Source organism: Mycteria americana, chromosome 3, assembly GCF_035582795.1.
Source record: "Mycteria americana isolate JAX WOST 10 ecotype Jacksonville Zoo and Gardens chromosome 3, USCA_MyAme_1.0, whole genome shotgun sequence".
Classification (NCBI taxonomy): Eukaryota; Metazoa; Chordata; class Aves; order Ciconiiformes; family Ciconiidae; genus Mycteria; species Mycteria americana.
This window is the reverse complement of record NC_134367.1, coordinates 96,150,524-96,176,788: the sequence shown is the minus strand read 5'-3', so window position 1 is coordinate 96,176,788 and position 26,265 is coordinate 96,150,524. Positions and strand designations below refer to the sequence as shown.

The window sequence follows — 26,265 nt, the reverse complement described above, 5'->3', positions numbered from 1 at the left end:
AAGCCACAAACATTCAGTGAGAAACTAAGGACTAAATAAGCTTCAGACATGGAGGATACTTTTCTGGGAAGGTGGTGCTCCACACTGGGAGCCAAGAGACAGAAAGGGCAACTTTGCATATGCGTTCCCCAGAAGTATTACAAGGGAGCTGGGAGAGAAAGAGAAAACTTTGTTCTCCAGGTGCGTCAATAAATACAGAGAAACACAGCTGATGCCCTCTTGTGCCTACATACACAGATGAATGTTTAAGGCAGTCTACATTCACAGGAAAGCCCACAATGCAGGCATTTCTTGTACTTTTTACCCCATAAATACTCTTGCAGGTTGCAGAGCCAAAGAGGGGCCTCATGAACACTGCCACAGCTAGGACCTGGCAAGCTTGAGTGGGACTGGTGATATATGGAAGTACTTATGCAATGTGGTGAAGCCTAGTTTTCATCTGAGGTTTATGTTGTATCCATTACATTAAATGGCCTGCAAGGGAGAGCTAAGCATGAAGGAAACTTGCTACTTCCAAGTCAGCTGCAGCGGGAACCGCTACTACAGTTATTTAGGTTTGGATCTCATCTCCCTGTGGCTCTTGATGAAGGTGTGTTATCCAGTGTGTGCCAAATGGATGCCTTGCTCAGAAATTGTCTTGCTTCCTCTGATGAAATAAATAAATGAATTCTCAGATACTTCCATGCTATACCTTAATCTCTTTCAACACAAAACTCCTTTTTCTTTCTTTTCTCCTCAACTTTCTCTCCTCTGGGAAGAGAGACTGTAATCACTGAATGTTATTCTCTGTGAAGGTAGAAAAGGAACAGATGTGGAGAGATGTCACAGAGTAAGCAAAGAGCAGAGTTTTCCCACACCTTCTGTTAATGATCACTTCATCCAATGCTACTAGAAATGTGTCCCTGGTGACCCCACTGTTCCTTTGTCTCTGTCCTGAGAGGACTAGCAAAGATACCAGTCATGTGGATGGCTCATGTGCTCAGAGTACACTAACCAACTCCCTTCAAATTCTTCAGCACTCTGGCACTAAAGTGCTGGCAAGTACTAGCCTGGAGGGTTGGGAAATTAAGAGAGCACAGTAAAATATGTGACAGAAGCAAATATCACACTCATTCCATAGTTCTGTTCCAGGACAAGATGAAGACATTAATGTAGTTAGGTAGGGATTAGCTAAATGGGCAGAAAAACCAAGTGAGACCCATGTGATGGGAGAGGACAGAGAAAAAAGGTAAGAGCAAAAGGTACAGTAAAGCAACAGGCATGTTGCTCTAGATACCCTCTTTCCTCAGGTGACACAAGGCATTAAAAGTTCTAGTCACAGTTACAGAAATTACCAGAGTATTCAGAGGTTACCAAGTTGCTGCCTCTGCTGCTTGGACTCTCCTGCCACATCTCATATTTTTCACCTTCATGGGAGTTCCTCTGTACAGCTTTTATTCCAAGGAGACTGAAGGAGAAGGAATTAACATGATCCTCATTTTCTCTCTTCTCTTTACTGTCTTAGTCACTGCCATTCCTTCCAGCTAGATTCCTGGGCTAGCTCATCTTTAATTCAGAAATTGAGCCAACTGTGATGCTGTGGAAGCCATTACTAAATATTATGGGATCAGAGGTGACAAGATGAGAGACTAAGAGTTGAATTTAGGGTTATGTCAGGAAGGGACATAGTTTCATGTTCTTGTGGTTGGTGTTACAGAGCGCTGCAGACAGAAACCAAGGTTAAGGTTTCAATCATGGTTCCCAGCATGGGCTGAACAGATTGAAGATGCTTGATTCTGAAGGAAGGACAGAGCCCTTGATTCAGCACTTGGTTCCATCTTCATTTCATTGCACTCAGGCAATACTACAAGGGAAAATATATTTTTGATTTCCAGTGGCCTCATTGTTCAGGAACATATAGCAGTTCCGTGTGCATCTTCTCTACAACAAAAGCTGGGGTTTTGCAGTAGGGTCAGAAAACTAGATCTCTTCAGAGAGAGGGGGGGAGAGAGAAGAGTGTATGTTGCCTCACCCAAGCAGCAACCTATCTCTTTCAGTAACTAAAGAATGATGGGACCTCATATGGAGCTGTCATTTCAATGGATGAGAAGAAGCATAAAGGCAGGCCAAAAGAGATGCTGGATAATTCTGAAGTTTTCAAATATAGAGAGTTCATAAGTATTTATGCTGCTTCTCAGCTGTAAATAATGTAACTTAATAGGTACTTTTGGTGGCATAAGGTCTAAAGTTTTGTTCTGGAAAAGCCTGGGAGGATGGTAAATAGTAATATGGATAAAAAGCTTTTGTGAATCTATAGTCAACAAACCCCCTTATTTAGGGACTTTGAGGAAAAACAAGGAAAAGAAAAAAACCAAACCAAAACTAAAAAAGAAACAGGTTCAAATGCAATGCAAGAGAAACAAACCATGACAGGACAATCCAGTCAATGTCCCACCTGAGCTAAATACCAGAATGCTTCAAAGCAGCCAAGACTAAGAGGGGATAACAGTAATCATTTCTCAAATCTTTCCCAGTGTAAGAATCTAATGTGGTGCAGGTATCTCAGACAAGGATATTATCATTCAAGCTTGGAGGCTGTAATAATATGATCAACTTTGAAAATGGCAACTCAAAAGACAACTCTACTTCTTCCCCATGGACCTTCCATCCTAAAATAGATAATCTTGAACTCCACCTTCTCAAATATCATGACCATCTCAACAGAGCCACTAACAAAAGAAACAAAGAGAGAAACAACAAATGCACAACCTCTTTATGCTGCTCTCTTCTCTGTGCTAGCATACTTTACATTTTTCTGCTTTCCCTGAATTGCCAGCATTTAAGTTACCTTTCTTGGCATGGTCTGAGTTCATATTTGGGATCAGGCTGCTGGTGTAAGAGAGATCTAGATGGCAAAATCTTTAGTGTCAAGCAGCACACCTTTAACCAACAAGAAGAGTCCAGGACTCTAATATTGAGCAAAAGGAATCAGAATCCACTGTGACAAGAACACACTGCTGCTAACAAATATGAACAAGGACACGGAGAAGCTGTTTCATGAAAAAAATTACTTCCCCTTGCCTTGCAATAGTTCTTCCAGATTCTTCTGCAGTTCATGTTCAGTCAATAAATCTGTACAAGGAAAAACATATGTGCTTAGCACAGCCATTTTTGCCAGCAGGCACAAAACCAGTTTGGCACCCGCCAATAGACCACCAACTGCAACAGCACTTTACTACATGGTAGTATACACAGTGACAGCTGAGAAGAGAGACTGAGGAAAAAAGCAGAAGTGATGCTGGCTAGAACAGCCTTGATGGTCAGATAGGGTCAGTTTTACAATTTTACAATTACTAGTGGTACAGGACCACTCCATACACCCTACTCGCTAGAGCTTCTCTTCCTTGCCTGCTCATTGAAGGAGAGATGCTAAAGCCAGCTGTTCTGCCCTCTTTCAGTTGCATGCATGAAAATGGCCCTTTGAGGGGCAAAGCTTTTGGTCACAAGTATTTTTGTTTGCTTTGTGCCTTGTGCATCTAGACTTCTGATAAGGACTTACCTGTACTGTTACCACTGCATTAGTCCCAAGGCAATCCCTACCAGCAGACAGCCTGAGAGCTAGTACATTTTCTCCTGCCTTAGCCCAAACAAAATCAGACCAAATCACCCTGAGCCCTAGTCTTCATTCAGACCTACTCTCTGCACATGTTCCCAATGAAATAAATCAAGACTGAATTTGGCCCATATCGGGAGTAACCTTTTCTGTTTTAATTTCCTAATTGAGGAGACAAGGACTAAACACAGCATCCAGCTTCAAGAAACATGAAAGCCTGGGATCCATCCTAGAACTGTTTTTCTGGTTGAGTGGCATCGAGAGCAGACATTTCAGCTGAAATAAGCATCAATTTGTCATTTGACAACCACTGCCTTGGTCAGAGTCCAGTTTGGCAGCTGCTGTTACTCAGTTGGTTGGTCTGGGTGCACCCCCCAAACAGAGCAGCCCATATGTGTATATTTGCGTCAGCCTGGAGTCTATACAAGCAAGTTTGCAAGCTCTGGAGGAGTCTTGTGACTCCATCACAAATAAAGGATCTCAACAGATTCCTAATTCCTCCTCTTGCAAAATGGACATCTCCAAATTCACTTTCCATTATATTAATTTAAGGACCACAAGAACAAGAGAAGACATGCTTCTGGTCTTCAAAATGTCCATTTTCCTCAGAAAGACAGGTAGAAACATACTGAATATTTACTGGACTGGAAAATTAATCACAAGTGAGGCTTTTCCAGTACAGCTAGGCTTAGCTCTTCTTGTCATTAACTCGTATGTGGGAAAATGCCCCAGATTTTAACTGCAACAAGGGGAAAAATAAGGCTTTTAAAAATTCATTCAAGCACACCAATGTTTCATTATACCCTTTGTAGAGCAGATGGCAAGATGAGGCTATACCCCCTGGGCCTGCTTCAGGGAGCCAACACAAATGCTGTTCTCACTACAGATCTCAGATGATATTGGTGTCATTTCACTTGGGGATTTGGGTCAAAAGGCTTTACACTCAAATCTGGTTTTTATATAGTACAAGTGCATCCAGACTAGACCCTAACAGATAAGCAGCAGGGAGGCTAGTACACAGCACAGAGCCCTCTCAGGCACTTCCAGGTCGCTGATTTACACTGGTGCATTTACAGACTGAATCTTTCCAATCCAATTAAAATCTCATCTGAGCTGTCAATACACATGTAGCCTGTTTTATTTTAGTCTCGTAGAACATGCATTAATCCGGACCTGTGGACAAACAAGCCCTTCTAGGCAAATTCTGCATTCTGCCAGCACGGTTTCTAGCCCAGGTTCTCTTGCTCATAAAGCCCTTACTGCTCTCATGTACCTGCCTACCCAGGAACTCCTATGGACATGCATCACCATCCTATCTGAGTGCTCTATAAAAATGTGCAATACACACCATTAACCTCCTGAAAAATAGCACTTTTCTCTCCCTGCTCACTTCTCATGTAATGATGGCTAGGGTACTATCATTAAATATAAGAACACAAATATGATCTCTTTTCATTTCAATAGCTTCATTTGTTTGAAATGTATATGCCAGTTACAGGCTGTCAGCACACTTAATAAGTTATAGCATAGACCAACAACTCACAAACTTCTGGGGCCAAAAATTTTTACAGATCATCATGTATACTTTTCATTAAATTTTGCACCAAAAACATTATAAATTATACTGTTTAACAGACTTCCATAGGCAGCTGTGAGCTGGTTTGCCACAAGCACATGGAACACCGGTATTTGCCAGGCAAGAAACCAAAAAGCTAAAAGCACCCTTAATACCACCACAAACTCTCAAACTCCTCGTAGAAACTAATACCCTTCTCAGCAAGCAAAAGCCCAGCAGCAACTAAAACAGGTCTTTCACTGTGACCTGAAGGTAAACAAGTTCAAGTTTTAGCAAGCCAAGTTCAGGAGCAAAGCACATCTGTTGGTGACATCTTCAGGAAGGCCGGACTGAATGCTTCAACAGATCTTGGTATTGGAAAGAGGTGAACTTCGATACAGCAATTAAAGCTTTGCATGTGAAAACCAATACTTAAGCCACATCCAGAAATAAATTGACAGCAGAGCAGATTACAGATTACACTCTTACTCATAAGAGATACCTGTCACCAAGCAGAATTCTCCACAGTCTGTCAGCTGCACTTTCCGAGAGGAATTCAAGTAGTCTCACACAAAAGGCAAAGTGACTTAAATATAGATTTTGTGAGATATCTCCGTACGAGGAGATTTCTCATCTGCTGCTTAGTCAGAAGCAAGTAGACTCTCTTCTGCTGCACAACCTATTCTTCCTGAAACAGCTGCAAATTCTATTGACTCCTTCCCACACCCCTGCCACAGAATACCCACAAAAGCTAAAAAATTGTCATGGGTGCTAGGGAAGGTGGAAACAGTTAATGGAAAAGAAATCCATACCAATTTACCATGTACACAGAAAGCAATTTTGGCTGAGGAAGTCCTCCAGCTGAAAATTGCTAGAGGGTTGGAGACTATCCTGGAAAAGATGACCCTATGGCCACATCTTATATTCTTCCCTAGGCATCTGCTTTGGACCCCATCTTGAAATAGGAGCCTGGGCTAGGTTGTCAGACCACTGATCTGACAAACTATAGCTGTCCCTATGTTTGGTATGACATACTATAGTTGCCCATATGTTAACCTCCACTTGCATATCCAAATTATATGGTTATTTTCATTGCTATAGCATTTTGAAGCCATGGTAACGGACAAGAACTTACTGGGCTAATGTTATAAGTGTAATGTAGAAAGATTACTGGCAAATTCCTCTAATTCTGAGATCCAATATTTTCTGTTCTATTCCTCATCTCAGTAGCACCACTCAGGTATATATGTACACATACAGATACCTCACTTTACATACCTCCAGTCTCAGAGTCGTAATGAGATAGCTAATCAACTGCATCAAGTGGGCATCACCTTTACGATGTAGAATGCAAAACATCACAGCCCTATGATCTCTGCCTGTGTTTTGCATGCAGGCTGAACAAGAGGGCAAAGACAGTGAAGTCATTTGATGCCAGGCATGAATAGCAAGTGCCTGCTACAGGAATCCACATTTACCACAAAATCAAACAACAAATTTAATCTGAAATAACTGCTTCCCTCCCTGTTTATGTCTGTTGCTGCAACAGCACCATTTCATGGTTCAAAGGCAGCTGGCTGATGAAACACAACTAGTATGGTCACCTGATTCTTATACCTCACCAGCAGTATGTTACTGATCAACAGAACAGTATAGTCCTTATTTTACAGGCCCACAAACTGTAAGATTTTCCACTGTACTATATTATACAGCAGATTTTATCCCAAAGTTGTTAACAAGAAATTCACTGTCAGGGATTCATTCTCTAGAGAACTTATGAGGTTCCTAGATGCCCAATATGCCCTATCCTACACCTGGAGAATTGCATAGTGCTGTGAGAATAAATAAGCATTTTTAAGCATTTTGTTGTACTTATACCCAGTGCCACTGTCATCCAACCTGTAATTTGCCGCCTTTCTCCCACCAAGGAACTGGTCATAAAGGAATGGAAAAAAAAAAAAAGCTTCAACAGAAGTATTTTTCCTATCCCTAATAAGTCATAAGTCCTTTAATTCCCTTTAGTCCTCCTTTGAAAGGAGGAGTTCATCCACCCCCTAAAATATATCAATTTGCCAGCAGAAACTTACCACAAGTTCGGAGAATCTGGCATTGAGCTCTTCTGCTGGTGGAATTGGGACAGAAAACTCAAGGAACTGGAGGGGGTTATTGTCCTTGAGGTTGATTTCAGGGAGGTCGCTACCCCCAAAACAACAAAGAAACCCCAATGCATGACGATTCCTCTTCCGCGGGGCCATGATCATGGTGTACGATGCTATCTTCTGATCATGTTCTGCAGGAAAGAAAAAAAAAAAAAAACCAAAACACAACAGACATTAAATGATAAACAAGATTCTGTTGGATCTGTGCAGCTCTCTGCAGTTACAATGGTTATCGCTGGTATAACAGCTGGAAGGGGACAGAAGGATCTGAGACACAAAACAGCAAAATAAACATGCAAGCTAGACAAGGTAGCTAAGCTTTAATATGGTATTAACATGTTCTTGTATGGCAGTGTAGAATCACTTCTCCAAAGTTTCTGAAAAAGTTTTACAAACTCAATGTGGGATTTCCCAGCAGGCAGATTCATCTGTAATGCTCAGTAGCCAAGGTTGAATGCTACCATTGAATGCCAGTATTGGCCTTTCTTTTGCTACTACAGTAAAGAAACCAAAGTATCAGAAGCAAAAAGCATATACTGGAGAATTTACCCAGAATAAATGGAAGAATCCTCCCAAGGTATCCCATTTGGTCAAAATAAAACAAACAATGAAACAATGAAGCAGAAATCAATTTTCCACCACTCTGGAGCCAGACCACCAAACACTCACTTATCCCTTTATGGCCAGGACTATAACAGTAGGACCATTTTGTCTATCCCGTTTTCAAATGCACGTAACTAGTTTGGGCTGCTTTATGTATCCAGGGGAGAAACTGCACAGTGCTAATGCATGCTTTCAGATTTACATTTGAGCAGCCAGATCGCATCTTGACAGGACCCAGGCTTGAGGGGCTTTGGTATTAGAAGTGTAAAGGGAGGCAAAAGGAGGCCTGAAGGAGGAGCTGGGAAGTGACTGATTTCACCACACAACACCGTTTGTGAGCGGCCCATCTAAACAGGAAGTCTCCTGCCAGCAGTTTGAAAGGAGGGATCTGTGCAGTCCACAGAGAGCCACATATTTTGCCCTTTTAAGGGACTTGTTGTTTGACAGCTCAGGGGCTTATTTGTGTTATATTTTTTAAGGACTTCACTTTTTCACTTAATCTGCAGAATAAGCCATACCCTTAGAGAGTAAATAATGAAAGGCTGTTGCGAAGCCCAGCTCCCTGGGCACAGGGCAGGGGAGCAGGGAGGGAGGTGGCAGGTGAACCGAACTGCAGGATGCTGGATGCTGTATCAGCAGCAACACAGCTGAGCTTTGTCATCAGAGCAGCTGCTGCCCTAACCTGCCCCACAATGCTTTGGTCTGTTTGCTTGCCAGAACAAGGCTGGTTTGAGCTTTCATAGAGACTAAGTAGATGTGCTACGAAAAGTACCTTTAGAACAGCAGTTACATAGTGGGACTTAACATGCTGCACACAGCCAGAGGCTCTCCAGGGGCTTTTTGTGTAGAAATCGGCATACTCACTTAAGAAAAAACTAAGCAACAAAACAAAATAAAACCCCAAAGCACCCAAAACTCCACCCTTGTGGCACTATGTGCTTGGCAGGAACTACTTGCCCTACTTTGTGCTGGGATTAATTTACCTAACACCTTCTCTTATGCACTGGAGGGGCATAAGCTGCAACTCTTTTGCAGCTGAAAGCAAAGTGACCTGGTACCAAGTTCTGTCTTCTGGCATGCCCACTTTCCTTTGCTCTCCATGCCAACTCTGCAAGGGGCGGTAGGTCTCAGCAGGGCTCAGTAGAGCAGGGTGATGCTGGCTTCAAAAGCACATTCATAAGAACACTGCATTCTCACCAGGACATGCCAAAGGTCAACTTAAGCCTAAAACTGGTCTCTGACACTGGTTCAGTCAGCAAAACCAAAATGGCCTCAAATCTAGCACAAAAATGTGCACAGCAGCTTCTGTTTCCTCTCCATGGTGGAGAATTAAGAGATTTAGTTCTTAAAAGATTTCACAAGAGAGCCTCAGAAGAAGTTGAACTTGTCCATCACAGACCATCTTCTCAGGGACTACTCTGAGTGCAATGTCCTTATGGTAATCTGGTCATGGATGAGGTTAGAACCCATTAGTTTGACAAAAGTTTGCTTTGGAAAGAACTCAAATCCATGAGACAAACCTGATTTACATACAATATAACTACATTTGCATCAATTCAGTTGTAAGCAAGTTCTGGCCCGCTGCCTAGAGGCTTCCTGACCAACCATCACAGGACCAGCATTCTCTGGGGCATGGACAATGAATTCTCCTTGGAAAAATTGGCTGAGACATTTAAGTGATAGGACCATAACATCTTCCTTTATGAGCTCAGGTCAAGACTTTGGTAAGCACTCCTCCAAAAGAGGTACCTTACCAGGAAATGAGTACTATGTGAATGGATATGAAGGCCACCATTTTCTACAGGGTAAGTACTGCCCTGCTCAGGGCACCACAGGTTGTCCTATACTGACATTTCATCACTCAGCTTTCACCTTAAGCAGGTTCACCTAAGAGGTGAACAGTCAGTCTTCGGGCCTTCTTCATCCAGAATGCTGAAAAATACACAAGCTAGTGCTTGTTCCTGTGGTGTTTTTACAACATCGGCATCCATTCCTTGGGATCCATACTTGAGAAACTCAGCAAAGCTACTCAGCTTTTACTACTCTGCAAAAGCACGCAGAGCTCACACGAATGGTAATCTTGTATTGCCTCACTTTCACAAAGCATCATTCTATTGTACAGCTCACACTCTTAACACTAGCATTTTCCAGGTCCATCTATAAGCAGCATGCAGGGAATTCATACTGACACAGAGGGGTAAAATGGCACTTTCGTATTGCTACAACACTGTAACTGTAGATAGGTGAAGTGTCTAGATACTTTTAAAATAAGAAGAATTAAGGACTGCTAGAGAGGAATTCAGCACAGGTATTTTACAATTCAATCACTAAACGAATGAATGCTATTTTTAAGTGGGAGCACTGTCTTTCTAAAGATTAAGCCTGCCAGTCACAGGACACTGAGGGGCATTTACTTAAGTTGCACTGTTTATGCTATTTAAGAACTAATTACAACTACTTGATTTTTGTTGGTGGACATAGTTTAAACAAAATAAACATTTTCTAATAGCCTCCAAACTAATAATCTTTTCCTTTTCCTTCTCTCGCTTTTGCCTTTTCTCTGTCAAGAACCAAATCTGGGGAAAAGGTGCTTCAAAAGGACAGGGCAGGGGAGGGTGGAGAGAGAACAAAGAAAATAATATCTTTCATTTTTCTGAGTGGTAATTGATAACAAAGCTGTCATCAAAATTTATGAAAATAACAAAAAGTGGTTTATTTATTCTAATAAAACTGTATTGCCTTTCAACTTCTTGCAAGTAAAATGACTGTAAAAATGAAACACATGTAATTATTTTTTTTATATATACCTCCAGTGAGAATCAATGGGAAATCTCTCTCTGGAGAGAATCCCACTATTACACATAACTCCCTCCCTCCCACAGCTCTTCTCAGTTGTACTGTTTTACCCTTTTGCACAACACAAACAAGTTGCCGTCATTTCAACAGCTAACCACACACCCGCTCCTCATAGCGATCCCCTTCCTGCTTCCCAGCCCCATCTGTGGTTCGGCTCAGGTCAGGAGTCACAGTCTGGAACTTTGCCCAAGGTCTAATTATAACAACGTCCTCCTCCTCTGACAGGGCGTACGTGTTCATTTCTAAACCATTTGGCCCAGTGACCAAACATAATTAAGCTAATGCAATTTTTCCAAGTCTTATCAGACGGTTTAGCCACATGGGATGGGATCCACGCTAACTGCACACGAGGATCCTCTTTCAATTGTAGGTTCTAAATTCAATCTCACTCTTTTCTTCATTCTCATCTCAGAAATTAAAATTTTCATGCAAACATATCCTAAATAAGCAACGTTCCACAAACAGTAAGACACCTGAAACAACTACTATGCCAGCAGCTCTCCTATCCAAGAGAGCTGATTATCATAGCTTTTACCTCACTGTCATGTCCTTCACCGCAGTGAACAGCCAGAGCACAGCTATAAATAAAATAGAGAAAATTACTTTTGTATCATCACCTTTGGAAAAACAGAAGAAAGAGAGAGAACTCTGTGGGTTAAACACACACAGTCCTGCAAAACCAGTTTGCAACATAAGGAAGCATTAATAGAGAACACTGATGTGCTCACTTCCTCAGCTGAATCTCCACTGATCATCAACAGACACACAATATCGGTGGATGTAGCCACAGCTCTCACCTGAGTGGGGAGCATGGGACTAAATGTATGATGCAGAATCACTGTCCACACTGGTTTATGCTAACAGGAGAGGAAACAAAGCAAATCACTTCCATTTTCCTGTAAATCTGTATCTTTCTCTATGGCAGGATAAAACATACAAATGTGACGTATTATCACAGAATTAGAAAGAAACCTGAATTTGGACTGGTTTGGAACATAAGCCAACTCACCCCCCACCCCCAAATCCAGGTTAAATCTCTATGTTATTCAACTATTAAATAATAAACCACCAGAACTTCATGGTATTATAATAGCTACCTTCATCATCACTTACTGATGATGAAATGGAGAAAATAAGCACCATGCTCAAAATTGTTAAAATACATGCATTGGCTAAAGCTAAAGAGCTCCATACTGATCCTGTGCTCAGTTCCCTGGACCGCATTGCTTCTCCAGTACACAGATGGTGAAACTATGAGCTTCACAGCATGTTCTAATTACCATGGGAATTTTCCACATAACGTGACGGATGTCAGATGCATTTTAAGGCAATTGCAGCATGGGGGGTGGGGAAAGAGGGCAGGCAAGTAATCCATTTGTTGCATCTGCAGTAGTAACCCAACTCCTTTGGTTTGGATTTGTAACTATACTAAGGAGTTTCCTGGTCTCCAGGACACAAACCAGCAACAAAATAACCAACTACTTGAAATCCACAAAGTTAAAACCTTACTTTCAGGAAGGAGGGTAGTCCTTCCTGAAGAGCACACCTGCCTACTATGTTGGACAGGAAGGCAGCAGACCCAAAATGGTTCAACAGATCACAGGAAAGAAAATCCTGGAAAATGAGTGGGGCCTTGGCAGCAACAGCCATTCAGTCCTGGCGAGCCATGGCCCACACTTAACAGTTCCATCACAGGAGAGAGCTCAGCTCGAAACACACTGTGTGTTTTGAAGCCAGTCCATGGATTTTCCCTCCCACAACACATCAAAACAAGGGTGCAGATCTCCAGGTGGTATAAGGACTTCACAAGCCAGCCCCAGGCACTCAGCTCTGGTCTGTTTTACACACCATCCCATCAAAACTGAGATGGCTGAGAGCTTCAAACCATTCCACAGACCTAAAGATTGTCTCCTGCTATATACATAGTATTATATATTATTAATACTTTATTTAATTTTTAATTTTTATTCATTTATTTGTCTAGGAAATATGTCCTGAGAGAAGAGAAAAGGCAAGGGCTATTTGAAGACTGTCAGGTGTAACTATATCCATGAACATACTTAATGCAATGTGTCTATCAAAAATCTGTTTATTTTTAATACTTTAAGGATGCTCAGGATATGCTGGATAACTAGTGACCACTAATGTTAGTCTGATAATGCCGACAAATTCAATACCTCTAACCTGATACCAGCTTATCAACACAAAAAAAGCTAAAGAACTGTAAGAGGCCTTTCCCTTCTGAAAGATTGCTTTGCAACACTTTCTCTGTCTTCACCTGGGAATGAGGGGAAAAAAAAAAAAATCTACAAAAACCCCAAACAAAAACAAAACCCAAACAAACAAAGAAAACAGAAAAAAAAGATACCAGCAGGTTTCTCATGTTCCTCCCAATCCATTTATCTATCCAATTGTATTCATAGAAAAACAATTTTAAAAGAACAGTCAAATCAAGATTCAACATACAAAGTGGAGAGAGCAACAAAGCAATTAGAGTCAGTATCATAAATCTAGCTAGTAATCATTTATTATTGCTTTACACCTTTTTTTCCACCTTTTAATCAAATACAGATTATTACTTTTCTATACCTGAGCTGACCAAACAATCCATTCATTCTTTTACTTGCTAAGAAGTTATTTTATTTTCACAAATGTATTAGTTTACTATAACTCTGACTCCACACAAAAATTTGCAGGGTCAAAACTAATCTGTCCTCCTAGTCACCAAAAGCTGAGTCTTGATTATCATCTTGCATCTCATTTAGATGCAAGTAATTCTACACATCTTTAACATTTCTGAATGGCAATATGACCACTGCAGCTTAAACTGCAAACAAAACAAATAAAATTCACAACTTAAGTGTTTATCCAGAATACACATGTCCTTCATTTCCTCAGTGTCTAAGCACACAAGATGTTTAGCTAAGAGGGGAAGCAGAGATGTCGTACTAAACAGCAACTTTGGAGGCAAGAATACATTTTGCTTAGTGCTTATTGTACCACAGGTTCCCATTCTAATTTATCAATTCCACACTTAGGCAAGCTTACCAACAATTCAAACCACCATGGCGGTGGATCCAACAGGATTGCATACCCCCTAAATATAAGCAACCTTTCTGGTTTGAGTGCGGTAGTCTGGAGTCCCGTCTTTCTTTCCTTGCCCACTCCCTGTTACTACTTCCAAGTTTTCTAATGTTGCAGCACTGCAGTTTCAGTAATACCAGTACCCTCCATTTCCTTCTCAATCAGAAAGTCTGGACTGTTACCAAGGTTAATTTTCCTGTTTTCCTCACCATGTACCACATATTTGCTATTCATATACCTCACTAAAGATTACTCCATTCCCTTCTATTTAAAAAAAAAAAAAAAAAAAAGCAAGCTTCTCTTTCAGTTAGGGAAGTACGACACTTTCCAGTTCTAGCCCTAGTGCTCTCTTCCCTTCTTTTCTAACAGCTTTGTTTTTATTCTCTACTTTCTTTCCACTGTTCCACTGCAATATCCTCACTATCTTTCATGACAACCCTTAGACTTGGAATGGCTTCTAGTAGCCACTTCCTATGCCTCAAACTGCAAAACTCCTCTTTTTTTAAGCAGATATTAAAAGAGGAAAAAAAAAAAAAACTTCTGAAGAGACACCTACTGCATGACACAAGCTGTAAAGCCTGCACCACACTTGGTGTATGCTTTATTTTTGTTGTATTATACTCCACCAGTATGTTTTATTTTTGTTGTATTGTACTCCATTGTCCCAGCTGCGGCAGTGAGATTGTAGATTCTCCAGTGTAGGGTCTTAGTTACCTGCTTAAATCAGTTATTGTACAGTGCCAAGTAGACCTATGGTACTATACAAATAGTAATAAAAACAGCAGGTCAGCAAAAAGCAATCACCCAGCTGGAATCTGGCCAGGACATGACTGTTCACACCCCAGTAATGATGTTGCTGTAGAGGCAGCATTTAGCAGTGTTCACAAATCCAGCGTGGATAAATTTATGCTTTATGAAATAATGGAATTTATGCAATGATTTCCCCTACCACAGCATTAGCTTCACTAGATGGGTTGGTTTGTTACGTCATTGTTCTTCAAATCACTGTGATTGTAAGAGCCTGTGGGAAATATGCTACATAAAAGCAAACATGGGAAAGAACCCCACAGATGCCACCCCAGGACCCAATCATAACGGAGGATAAGACCATCCAGCAGTAAGTCTTTTCAAACACTCTCTACAATCACCAGATTTTACTCTTGAAAGAATTCAGGTGCTAAAAATGTTATTTTTAGGACCTGCCAAGAATATACTCTAATCTCAGAGCCATGAATTCAGGACAAGACTACAATCCAAGTTATGTCTGTGCTACCCAACAGAGTGGGTCTGAACTGCCTTTTCTGCAAGCTATGGATCTAGACAGCAGAGCCCAGGTTAGACTCTTAACTTTCTTTACTTTCTTTTGGTGGTGGGTACAGCACTGTGATACAATTTCACAGGAGAGAGTGCCTTGGAAGCTGGCACGTGAGATGAAGCCTTTATTCGACATAAGAATTCATAGACTGAAGATGAAATAGATCGTGATGACATCAGTCAAGCAGACATACACATTGACAGCCAGAATCAGCACATTGCTGCTTCAGTTCCAATGCAGAAGACTATTTTCCTCTACAGGAAGATGAAGTCCCATGTCTTTTACAGGTCTTATGGTATGAAATGCCTTTAATGTCATTGGTTTGAAACCGGCCTTAAGCAGTAATGTCTGTCAGTTCTATCCATAAGACCAGCTCCCAAGGATGAGACATCCACACCCCAGAGCCAAGTCTTTGATTACCTCAAGACAGAAGCCAAGGATAGAGTGATCTGGAGAACAAGCTGTCCTACTCAACACTCCATGCCAAAAGACCAGGAATACTGGTAGGGCAGATTAGTGCTAAAGCTTGGTCTAGGGACTTGAAATCTCTGCAAGATTTCTATTGGGAAGAGTGGGGTTTAGTTACAAGGGATGTCAATCCAGAGTTTCCCAGTAGCACTAAGAACTGCGACCTTCAGAAGAATGAACACACAAAACCTCATTACTAAGAGCATCCCTGTCTTGCTTGAGTCATTGTAATTTTTCCATTCTGTCATTGCCCAATTATTTCCAGACATGATGTAACTATTTTGCCAGGGGATTTGGGAGTCAAAATGTTGCTGCTGTTGTCATTGTCATCCTGGGTGCCTGAGTTTTCCAGACAAAATAAGCAGCTGAGGGCATTAGAGTGCCTCTGCTGAGAGAGAAATAATCTGTAAGAACTGCCAGTGTGCTCCAAGAAAAACAAACAAATGGTAAAGGTCCAATTACATCTTCCCAAACTCCAGCTCATTTCCATGTGAAAAGCTGTTTTCTTATTCAGACAATTAGTAGAAGAATGTTTCATCTGTGGTCCAATGTCATCACAGCATACAAAAATTAATTTCCATTCTAACACTGGGTTCAGGGCCACTACAGGACATTAAAGCTCAACTTGACTGGAAATATGCCTTGGTTATAACCACTGAAAACTAGCCACAGTTGTATGTGTAGAAGTGCTGTCTTCACTATTGACAGGCCAATCAATTACCTGCACTGATAAAATTTTCCTGAAGTTCTCTTATTGGAAAAAGCAACTCAGTCTTTATAGGAAATGGGTATAACTGGGGAAAAACCCAACACAGACAACATTTGGACTTTTACATGTTTTTTGTGGATGGCACTGGCTCTCTTCAAAACCAGTGTTCATCAATGCCACCTGGGAAAGCCAGGCTCCAGGCTGCAGATCTGCCACTTTCTTACCTAGTGCCGCAGCCCAAGTACAGTATATTTCTACATGTCACTGCAAACCTGTAAATACTGAAGATGGTTATTCTCAGTTCAGTTCCATACACTGAAAAGCCAGCTGATGGGGATGATAATTAAAAGGCTTATTTAGTGGTACACTAAATGAAAGAAATAGTCAGTAGATGCATCACAAAGGGAACTGGTCTTGGGATTTTGATGCTCTCTCCATCTTAGAGATGGTTTCTGTAGGTCAAGGCACAGACAGGGTCAAAGTGTCATTGATTTTATATACCTATTTTTTAAGCTACTCAGATTCCAGAGTTGTCAATTTGGCACCAAAAATAAATGCACTCTAGAAAATGAAGTTAAGAAAAGGTCATATACAGCATTTTATTCCAGCATTTTTATTTTTGTTCAACATTCTGACAAGGGATACTCTGGGTTCAATGCCCTGAAACCTCAACATTACGCAAGTAGGTTTGAACTCCAAGCCAGCAGCTTGGTGAAATTGTTGAACTTTTAACCTAACGTGTCTTCATGAAGAATGGATATTTGGAAAGAGTTCTGCTCAAGGATTTTGGGTTGTTTTCTGTGTGTATTTTTAAGTGGCATCCAGATAAAATATATTTTCTGGCTGCTGTAGTATTTACAGGAGGAGACTTTACACCAACACTGAAAGCTGGTTTCAGAGCCGCGACTTTTGGGGCTGTTTCATGCCATTAGGGTGAACAAGGCCTCATCTATATTTAGGTCAAATTCCACAGAGCTGATGCTCTGGGTGACACAGGTAGTGATCAATTATGAGGGTTTCAAAAGAAAGCACTACCTAAAACCAGCCACCTTCCTTGCGTGGTCAGTGGGTGCTTTTGGCCAGCAGCAGTATGTTGCAGAGTGCAGTAAAAGGAGGGACAGGGAGAACCTCCCTAAAATACCCAAATGTGAGGGTATATGCTTCTCTACAAAGCGATGCATATCCATGTGGTCTAGAGCATATGGTACATGAAGGTGTGGTGCCTGTGCCACTCGCTACCAACTCTATTCTACTGCTTTCTCTGGGCTGCCGATAGCAAGTTCCAGTCTCCCACATTCTCATGGCAAGAGGTCATGTCCACATCAAGGCCCTTTACTGTTCATGATTAATAAAAGTTTAAGTAATGAAATATATCTAGGGAAGATTTCCTAGAACTGTAATTGACCAACATGCTGTTCTTCCCCCAGGATAGCTCATTTGCTTAAATGTATGCTCAGACACCCAAAGAAAACTGCAGAGAAGCTGCATACAGCGGATGTTTCAGTAGTCGTCTCCAGACTTCCAAGTATCTACAGAAAGTCAATAGCCTGTCCAAAGATACAGCAAGTTCTTTCAGCTTCTGAGCCCAAGCTACTTGCATCTTGTTGACAAAGATTTGAGCACACTCCACAGAAAACCAGACTGCGGTATAAAATTTCCTCAGCTCCCCACCACAGCTGCACACTACAGGGAAGAAAAAAAAAAAGAAAAAAAATCAACAAAAAACCCAACCCTGCTTCTATACAGCCACTTGATCTGGGTACACAGTCCTTAGACACGATTCAAAAAGAAGGTCCATTGTATACAAATAGAACAAATGTCTACCCTCTATTAGAGAAGGAACATCTTCTTTATCCCCTAGGGCTACAAACATTATTATTATATCCAGTGATGTATGTCTTTGCAGAACATGTACCAATATCACTGCTTGTTGTCTCTAGTTCTGTACAGCACTTGTCTCACCCTTTGGAAGCATATTTAAAACTTACTTAAATCATTAATTTTTCTTGCATCTTATACCTTAAATTTATAGATGGAATACATACAAATAAAGACAGTAAACAGTCATACATTGCCTCCTACAAGTTCAGGTCTTGGCTCTGCTGCCCTGGTCAGGCAGGGACATTTATAAGAAAAATTATGAAAATACATATTATGCCAGAACATCTCCCACTGCAAGAAAGACTGAAATTGCTGTTATGCCCATTTTCTACTTGCTGTAGAGAAGACACAGCCAACCAGTACCAAAATCTTCCCCGTAACAAGAAGTAGCAGCAACATTTGACCCTCCCCCTGCCCAGAAACCCATTCGAACAAGGAAGCACTCTCAATTTTCACACAACACTTTGCACCTACCTCCCAGCAAAATAAGTGGGAACTGCAAAATGTCAGCAGCTCTGAAACATCAAGATCAGCTATGTATTTGGACTGGATGGCAAATCCAAGCAGAAATACATTATATGTAACCCAACAATTTGCATGCAAGCTGCCAGCCTATCACTAATTTTTAATTATTGGCTGTTGGACCAGTAAATATGAGATGAAAATGGCACTAACACTACTGAATCCCCATGTTTTACTTCCCCCCCACCGCTTTCATATTACAAGCAAAGGGTCCACCACACTATAGTGGTGCCTGGCAATGCTTAAAACAGGGAAAAGTGTACAGAGAAGTGGCTCCATCTCCAAATCTCTGAAAGGAAGATAAACTAGCAGATGTATAATGCAAACACTGAGCCCACACCACTGAGACAGTCTTCAGGGTGACCTCTTCCCTAGTGCTTATTCTGTCCATACCCTAACATCAGTCAAACACAGCCTGTAAGAAGCATGGCTACTGCCCAGGAAATGTTCTTAGTGCTGGGTTTACAGTGTCATCAGCTATTAATCACAAAAAGCTCCACTGGGATAACTCCAGAATTAAACAAATTAAGCAACGCAAGTCTAGAGAGGGGAGTCGGTGTGGGAAGTAGTTTTAAGGAACGTTATTTTGTTTCCAAGAAAAAAACAGTTCTTTAGACAGGAGCAAGTCCACAAGGTCTTAGAATATCCTGTTCATGCTGAGATTTCAAACACAGGCAAAAATTTTCTACATTTTTAAGAGGTCATGCATGATAAGGAAACAATTCATCTCCTACAGGGCCTACTAATAGCAGCACTAACTCTCCTTAATTCCCAGAGCACATTTCATATCCATATCAATATTGCAGGACACATTTCGAGCATCTACTGGAATACTCCTACAGCAAGAGTTTCTCTCCATTTAAATTGCAATAGTACAACTACATGGCAAACTGTTCTCAATCATCAAATCCCAGCATGATGACCACCAAGTCACCTGTTTCCCAGAAAGCTGCTCATAGTAGAAGTGCCCTCCAAGGAAGTGATTTTCACAGCACCTCAGAAACCTCCGTGCAAAAGAGGATGAAACATAACATTGCCGAAATGAAAAAAACCAAACCAAAACAAAAAACTTTAGCACTGGGACTTGATCCACCTCAAGAAGCAGTTTTGTCTCATTCATTTAATAGAGAAAAACCAACGCTGACAATATCTTGCAAATGAGATCTCTCTGCCTCTTCTAACCTACCACTCCGGACCAAAGAAAGCATTTCTCTAAGTTGGAAGGAGTGTCTCTAAGGACCAAAATTTCAGCTTTGAGTTACTAAATAACTGAATAGAGGGAAACCACTTATCACCAGAAATGGAGCAAAGGGCAAGAGGAAAGATCAGTTTTCTAGCTGGAAGGATGCTTGCTCTGTGGGAGTACTACAGCAAGTCTCGTGCTGTGGAAGGACCTTGATGTAGAGGTAATGCCAGTGGGTCAACTGGCCAATAGTTCAGTCAAGAAAATAAATTTATGCCTTTGTATTCAGTTCTTCAAATATTTAGGTGAGGTCACTCCAGAGGAAATCTCTGTCTTTTCAGATACTAAGGGTCTTCTATTCTGTAAAGCAAATTATTTCAGACCTTTGCCAGGGAATCCCCCAAAAATCATATTTATGTAGGCAAAGTCATCAGGAAAAAAGAAAAAAGAAAAAAGGAGAAGCATTTTATCCTTCTCTTCAGAAAGATATTGGAAGGTTTACTCAAAATTCTGTTTGTCTTATCAAGGCAGTAATTTCAGGGTGAACATACTATTGGAATTATGTTATAGAGACTTTAAAAGAGCCTTTTATTCCTCAGATTAGTGAACAACATACATTCCCTATATAGTTTCCTCTCCATGGGTGTAACACACTCCTATTAATTCCAATGGAAACACATAACCTCGTAGAACAAGAGACCGACTCTTCCTAACAGAACTCAGACTCAGTTCATTTCTAGTGAATGTCCCTCACTGGAATTGTGCCAGGTGGACACCCGAGATATTTTTCTTTTTAGTCCCCAAAATATTTCATTTTCTCCAAAGGCCTTTTGAGTTGATTTTAGCAAAGTCAAAGTAGAGCATCCAAATCATCATTTCCTGACTCCTGGGGTATGTATTCCAAGTCATATAGAAACTTCAGTAGGGGCCGGCATGAACACCTCTTTTTAACTTCATTCACTCATGCAATTTCTATCATTAAAAAAGGGAAAGAAAATCCGATAGTGCTAGGAGCAGAGCTGACAGACAAACTTCCTTCTTTTAATAATTGAGATTTAAAATTAATGGTTAGACTGAAGATAAAACACCTTTTCATTTGGGATGTAAAACTGTTTTCTTCACTCCCCTTCAAGAAGTGGGCAACGCAGCGAGGCAGAAAGCTAAATCTAAATTGGAGGTAATACCTCACACTGGAACAGGAAAGCATACATGTACTTGCTTAGAGTTGCACAGACCTCTTGCCAGGCTGGATGTACTCAAAAAAGGTTTAGTTTTCAACCTTAATCCTAACTCTGTGAAAGTGTCTGACTACAGATGCAGAAAAGCAACATATGCCCTATGTCAGTAGTAGTTTTATGGTTCAGCTACACTTCCACGCTTCCCTTTAAACCTTCCTTGCCCAGGAATACTCTTCCATGCTGCTTATAACAGCTCAACCAGCTTGCCTCAAATTAGAAAGAAAGTGAGGGCAGAGTAATCATTGCTTCTGACACCACTAAGCAGAAGCTGTTCTCAAGCTGTGCAGAAAGTCAAAGCTTTCCTTTCTCTCTGGGCCCTGAGCAGAGCCTCTGCACCTTTACCAGCCAGTGCCAGAGTGCGGAGTTGTGCATCATGGACTGCACTGCAACAACCTTCAGCTCTCTCTATCCTGCACCCCCATCACCACTGCCAGCAAAGACCTAGATGTAGTTTGCTCACTGTTCCTCCTCACACATAGATTTTCAGTGCATCACAGAGCAGCAGTAGATAAGCAGCTCTCACTCTCAAGAGGATAACTAACACAAGACATACAGGGGAAAGTGACTTTAGATGCAGACTTTTTCACCCACTGATTGAAGTACTTGTTGGGATATGCCAGTGTTCTGCATGTCTCTTAGTTGGTTTCAAAGGAACATTTTATGTTCCTTTCTTACTTCTATTTGCAGATTCTCTTCACCAGCTATAGCTTTGGAGCCCATCAAACAAAATGCTTCTCACCTGCCTGCTGCTTCTGAGTCAACCCCATGGAAATAAGCTAATGCCAGCACACAGCCATTCAGGATCTGCTCAATAGCCACATAAACTGTTCAGCATCAGCCATCTAGAAATAACATACGTGCATTCACAACCCAAGGCACTGTCAGACAGTTGGTGAATAGTAAAACAATGTCCTCCTGTTTTGCTGGTCAGTTAAGCTCCCACAAGTAACTCGTGAATAAACATGTTAAAAATGGGTAACAGGTTTGGCTGGTAGAACATATACTTTAAGCTTAACTATCGAAATATGAGTCAAAATTCTAAGCTTCTTTCACTGCTTTGGTCATATATCCCTGGTTTTCAGTGCAAGGTGTTTCTACACAGTAAACGTTTCCAAGCTCACAAAACCAAACACACACACCCCAATGCAGTTCTAAAAGAGAAAAACAGACAACTTCCATGCAAGTCTTTCTTCCTTCCCGATCTGAAAATAATGAAACGGCCTCAGTCCAGACTTCTGTCTCCTCTTTCAAACTCCACTGACTGCCACTGTAGCAAATAGTCCACCTTAGTTCAAGCTCTCTGTCCCCTCTAGATAAAGCAAAAGGAAATGCAACCCATCTCAGAAATAATCTGCTAGAAGGAATTACCTTCCACCAGCTTTATTAGAACATTGAGAACACAGGTTTTTGCAACACCTCTTCTTATCTTCTTCCAGCCAAGGAAGTACTTCAGTAAGGAGATTTAAAGATAGAGGACCTAAAACAAAGCTTTACTATGATCCACATATATATTTATCTTTGTATATAGATATCATTTCCTTGTCCTCATTCCCACCACCAGACAGACCCAAAAGCCCACAATATTTTGATAAACACACCAAAAGTAGCTGGGCACGTCAGTATGAAAACATGTACAGCAAGTTTGTTTTATGCCGGTTTGTTTTATGGCTCTCCTCCAGCATTTTGGATGCACAGTCCCACTAGGGTCACATGCTAAAATTTTCCTTAAACAAGTCCCACTCGAAGGTCCAGGCCTCTTTTTCTCTCTCCATACCACCTGCATCCCAACACTTCTGAAAGAAAATTGAATTTATCCAGTGCAGAAAAGAATAATGATGTGTATGTACATCCCTCTGTACGGAGTCCTCTCCTAGCTTGACCGTGCTACCCCATGCCTGCCTTCATCAATGCAGTTTCCCAAGCACTATGTGGGGAGGGGATCTGTACAAAGCTACAAAAATGACTAACCACTTTGGCTCATCAGATCCAAAAGTTGGTGGGGATGCAACTTGAGAGTTTTGAAACAAGCTCAGAGAATAGCTGGAGCATCTTGGTCCCCTCAAAGCCCAAGTGAGATGAGACAAAGGTCAGGGTTCTCTCAAGTATTACATCCCACAATGGCTTTATACACACAGAGCCCCATATCACAAGGCTCCAATACCCCATTTTATGCTTAAATCCATATTTTTCCATTAAGAGGACATTAGAATCCCAAACCACACGTTTTATTCTGTCCATCTCTGAAAGGCAGAAAAAGTTACAAGTCCACATTATAGATTAGACTACTGCCTGTAAAATATGAAACATACAGAAGAAAAGGGAAAAAAAATGATTGAAGGGAAGACAAAACCGAAAACATTGCCTTCAGCCTCACTTAAGAAGATTTCTATGTCTTTCCCAAGGAATGAGGCTTCTTTCATGCACTTATAAAGAGATTTTTCTTTCTTTGCAAACACTGCAGTGTAAAACTAAAAAGAAACAGTCCCCAGATTAACAAGAAAGATCTGACAGGTTTTCTTTAAGAGGCAGACCGAACAATTCCTGGAGCAGGTAGCAGTGGGGTGAGCCAGGACTCACCTTTCATTCAGAAGTTGATAAACGAGTTCTGAGCAACTGGTAGAGGAAGAGAAAAAGAGAGAAAGAAAAGGAACGTGTGAAATGATGAGTCAAAATATTCCCTTTAAGAAACAGGTATAGTTTTGGTCTGCAAGGGGGATTAAAGAGGACATTTAGAAGCAACGTGTACTACCAAGAATCTTTTCCAGGGAAGACCCAACTTCCTGGCCCCAGAAGCCTAAAACTTTCACCTGGTCAAGAGCCAAAAGACACACACCACACACCTTGTGGAGCTGAGGAAAGGGAAAGCACTAGAAAGTGTTTCACAGGCTGCATGTGACAATAAATCCTCATGACTCCTGCTGCTGCTTTTGAGATAAGGCTGAGCCAGACAGGTAGCCAGCTCTTAAGAAAATGCTGCAATAGTGATCTCAGCAGTTGAGGTTGGAAGGGGCCTCTTGAGACTGTCTAGTCCAACCCCACTGCTCAAGCAGGGTCAGCTAGAGCAGGTTGCCCAGGTGTCCATTTGGGTTTTGAGTATTTCCAAGGATGGAGTCACAACTTCTCTGGGCAACCTGTGCCAGTGTTCAGCCACCCACAAAGTGAAAAAGTTTCTTGTGTTCAGATGGAATTCCATGACAAGAGAATGCTGCAGAAATTCTCCCTTGAGCCAATGTCTGCTAATGACAGACAAGAACAAGCTGAAGAACAAAGATCCATGCATTGGAGAGGTATGTTAGAAATAAAACCACCAGTACATTTTCCCATAAATCAAACTCATTATAGGTTCTCACACCACAAAAATTCAGACAGGGTGTCAATTAGCCAAAAAGAGACTCATATTTGTAGAAGGTGAGTCTTTACAAATTGTTACTCCACTGCATTAGGCTTCTGCCCCATCCCTTCTCAAAACCAAATGTTAAGGACAACATTCTGTTGTCCTTAACATTAAAACTTGTGATTGCCCATGCAATTTAATACCAATAGAAGCAGCCTTAAAGAAAAGCTCTTGACTGGTAATGCTTATCAAACTTTGTTAATGACAAAACTGTCATTAACATTAAAAGCTGTGGTTTCCCAGAGGATTTAACAAATAGAGGCAGGCTCAAAGAAAAGCTCTTGACTGGTAGCGCCTATCAAACTACTGTTTCCCAGTTCTAGTACCATCCACAGTATAGACAGTGTCCCTGCATTAACACAGGCAGTGACAGTGACAAAACACAATGCACTCGTACATCTACTGGTTCCCATACCAGGTAAGGTAAGACCATTGCTGTTGCACTGGCTTGCTCCAAGACATTCCCTAGACGTGCTAGGCTACAGTCTCATTACTTCACTGCTTGGGATTAAGTCTTCGTAACTGGAGATGATCCAAACTAAAACAACCCCTTTGGTTTGGATTTGAATTTTCCAGAAGTTTAGGGGCTTTGCAGAATTGTCCCCTTTGTATGCCTCAGCTGCTTACACTGAAGTCAGTAGATGTCTGACCACTGATTTCTGTGGAAACAGGATGGGATTTTAGCCACAGCAGGACTGCTAACCACTACCATTTAGTATTTGCCCTTTAGAAGCTTTTCAGGGCAAATGCTCAGAAAGTAGTTAAATTCAGTTTTTGCAAGAAAAACCCCAGAAAAACCCTTTCCCAGAGCTCAAGCCCTGTTCCCTGAGGCCTGGGTGCAAGCTTTCTGGCAGGACTTCTCCTGAGCCTGTTGTGTGGAAGATAAGGAATTTGAATGATTTCCTGCTCAGCAGCACGTAGCTCCCCAAACATCTGACAGTTTACGTACTAGGTACTGTCTCCACAGAAACCTGGCTAGAGAGACCATGATGCTGAAAATGACAGCTTTCCAGTAGCAAGCAGCTCATCTTCACTCCGTCACACTCTCCATCCTGTACTACTTTCTAACTTTATTCTCTTGCCTGTGGTTCTCCCAAAGCACACCATGTACACCTCCCCCCAACCAGGTCTGAAAAAAAAGGGTATTAACTCCCACACCAATGCATCAGTGTGGGAGTAAGGCACCAAGGGTAAAGCCACTCCCCATGGGATCCTGAAATCAAACACACTCTCCCGTTCACCAAAACATCATGTGCCAAGTGAGTGTACACTTGGCCCTGACTTGCCACCCTCCCGCACTGCATACATTATCTATCAGATAAGCCTCTGATAGAGCCCTTGGGTGATGTCTTTTTCATAACCATTTCAAAATCAGAAGGGCTTCCCCTCAAGAGAGCTTGATTTTTATCTCTAAAGATGTAAAAGAGAGGGAAAAAACAAAAGCAGCCCTTACATTTCAGGTTATCCTAAAATAGGGCTGCATGCACCCCTATGCCAGAAAACCAATGTAGCCCCCAAGACTATGTGCCGGGTATTCTCTCTCTTCAGCCGATCCTTTTCCATGCAGCTGCTTGTTCTCTTCAGGACACTCACCTGCTAGACTACACCCAGGATGCTGTAAGATTCCTTCCAACAAAATTGCCCAACCTCCCTAGGGGCTAGGCCTATCACATGCAGTAGCTGAGTTTATCCAGCCGTGTCCAAGT

General features: G+C 41.5%; 1 protein-coding gene across 5 annotated transcripts in view; it reads right to left on the bottom strand.

The window, feature by feature from the left end:
- The window catches only part of DAAM2 (dishevelled associated activator of morphogenesis 2), a 202,568-nt gene that overhangs the window by 118,585 nt on the left and 57,718 nt on the right, over positions 1-26,265 (bottom strand). For all 5 annotated transcript variants that reach the window (XM_075496208.1, XM_075496207.1, XM_075496209.1 and 2 more), the window contains one exon: positions 7,235-7,437. In XM_075496208.1, coding sequence (XP_075352323.1) covers positions 7,235-7,408 — 174 coding nt within the window. In that variant the 5' untranslated portion in view covers positions 7,409-7,437. The remainder of the gene's footprint in view (positions 1-7,234; positions 7,438-26,265) is intronic.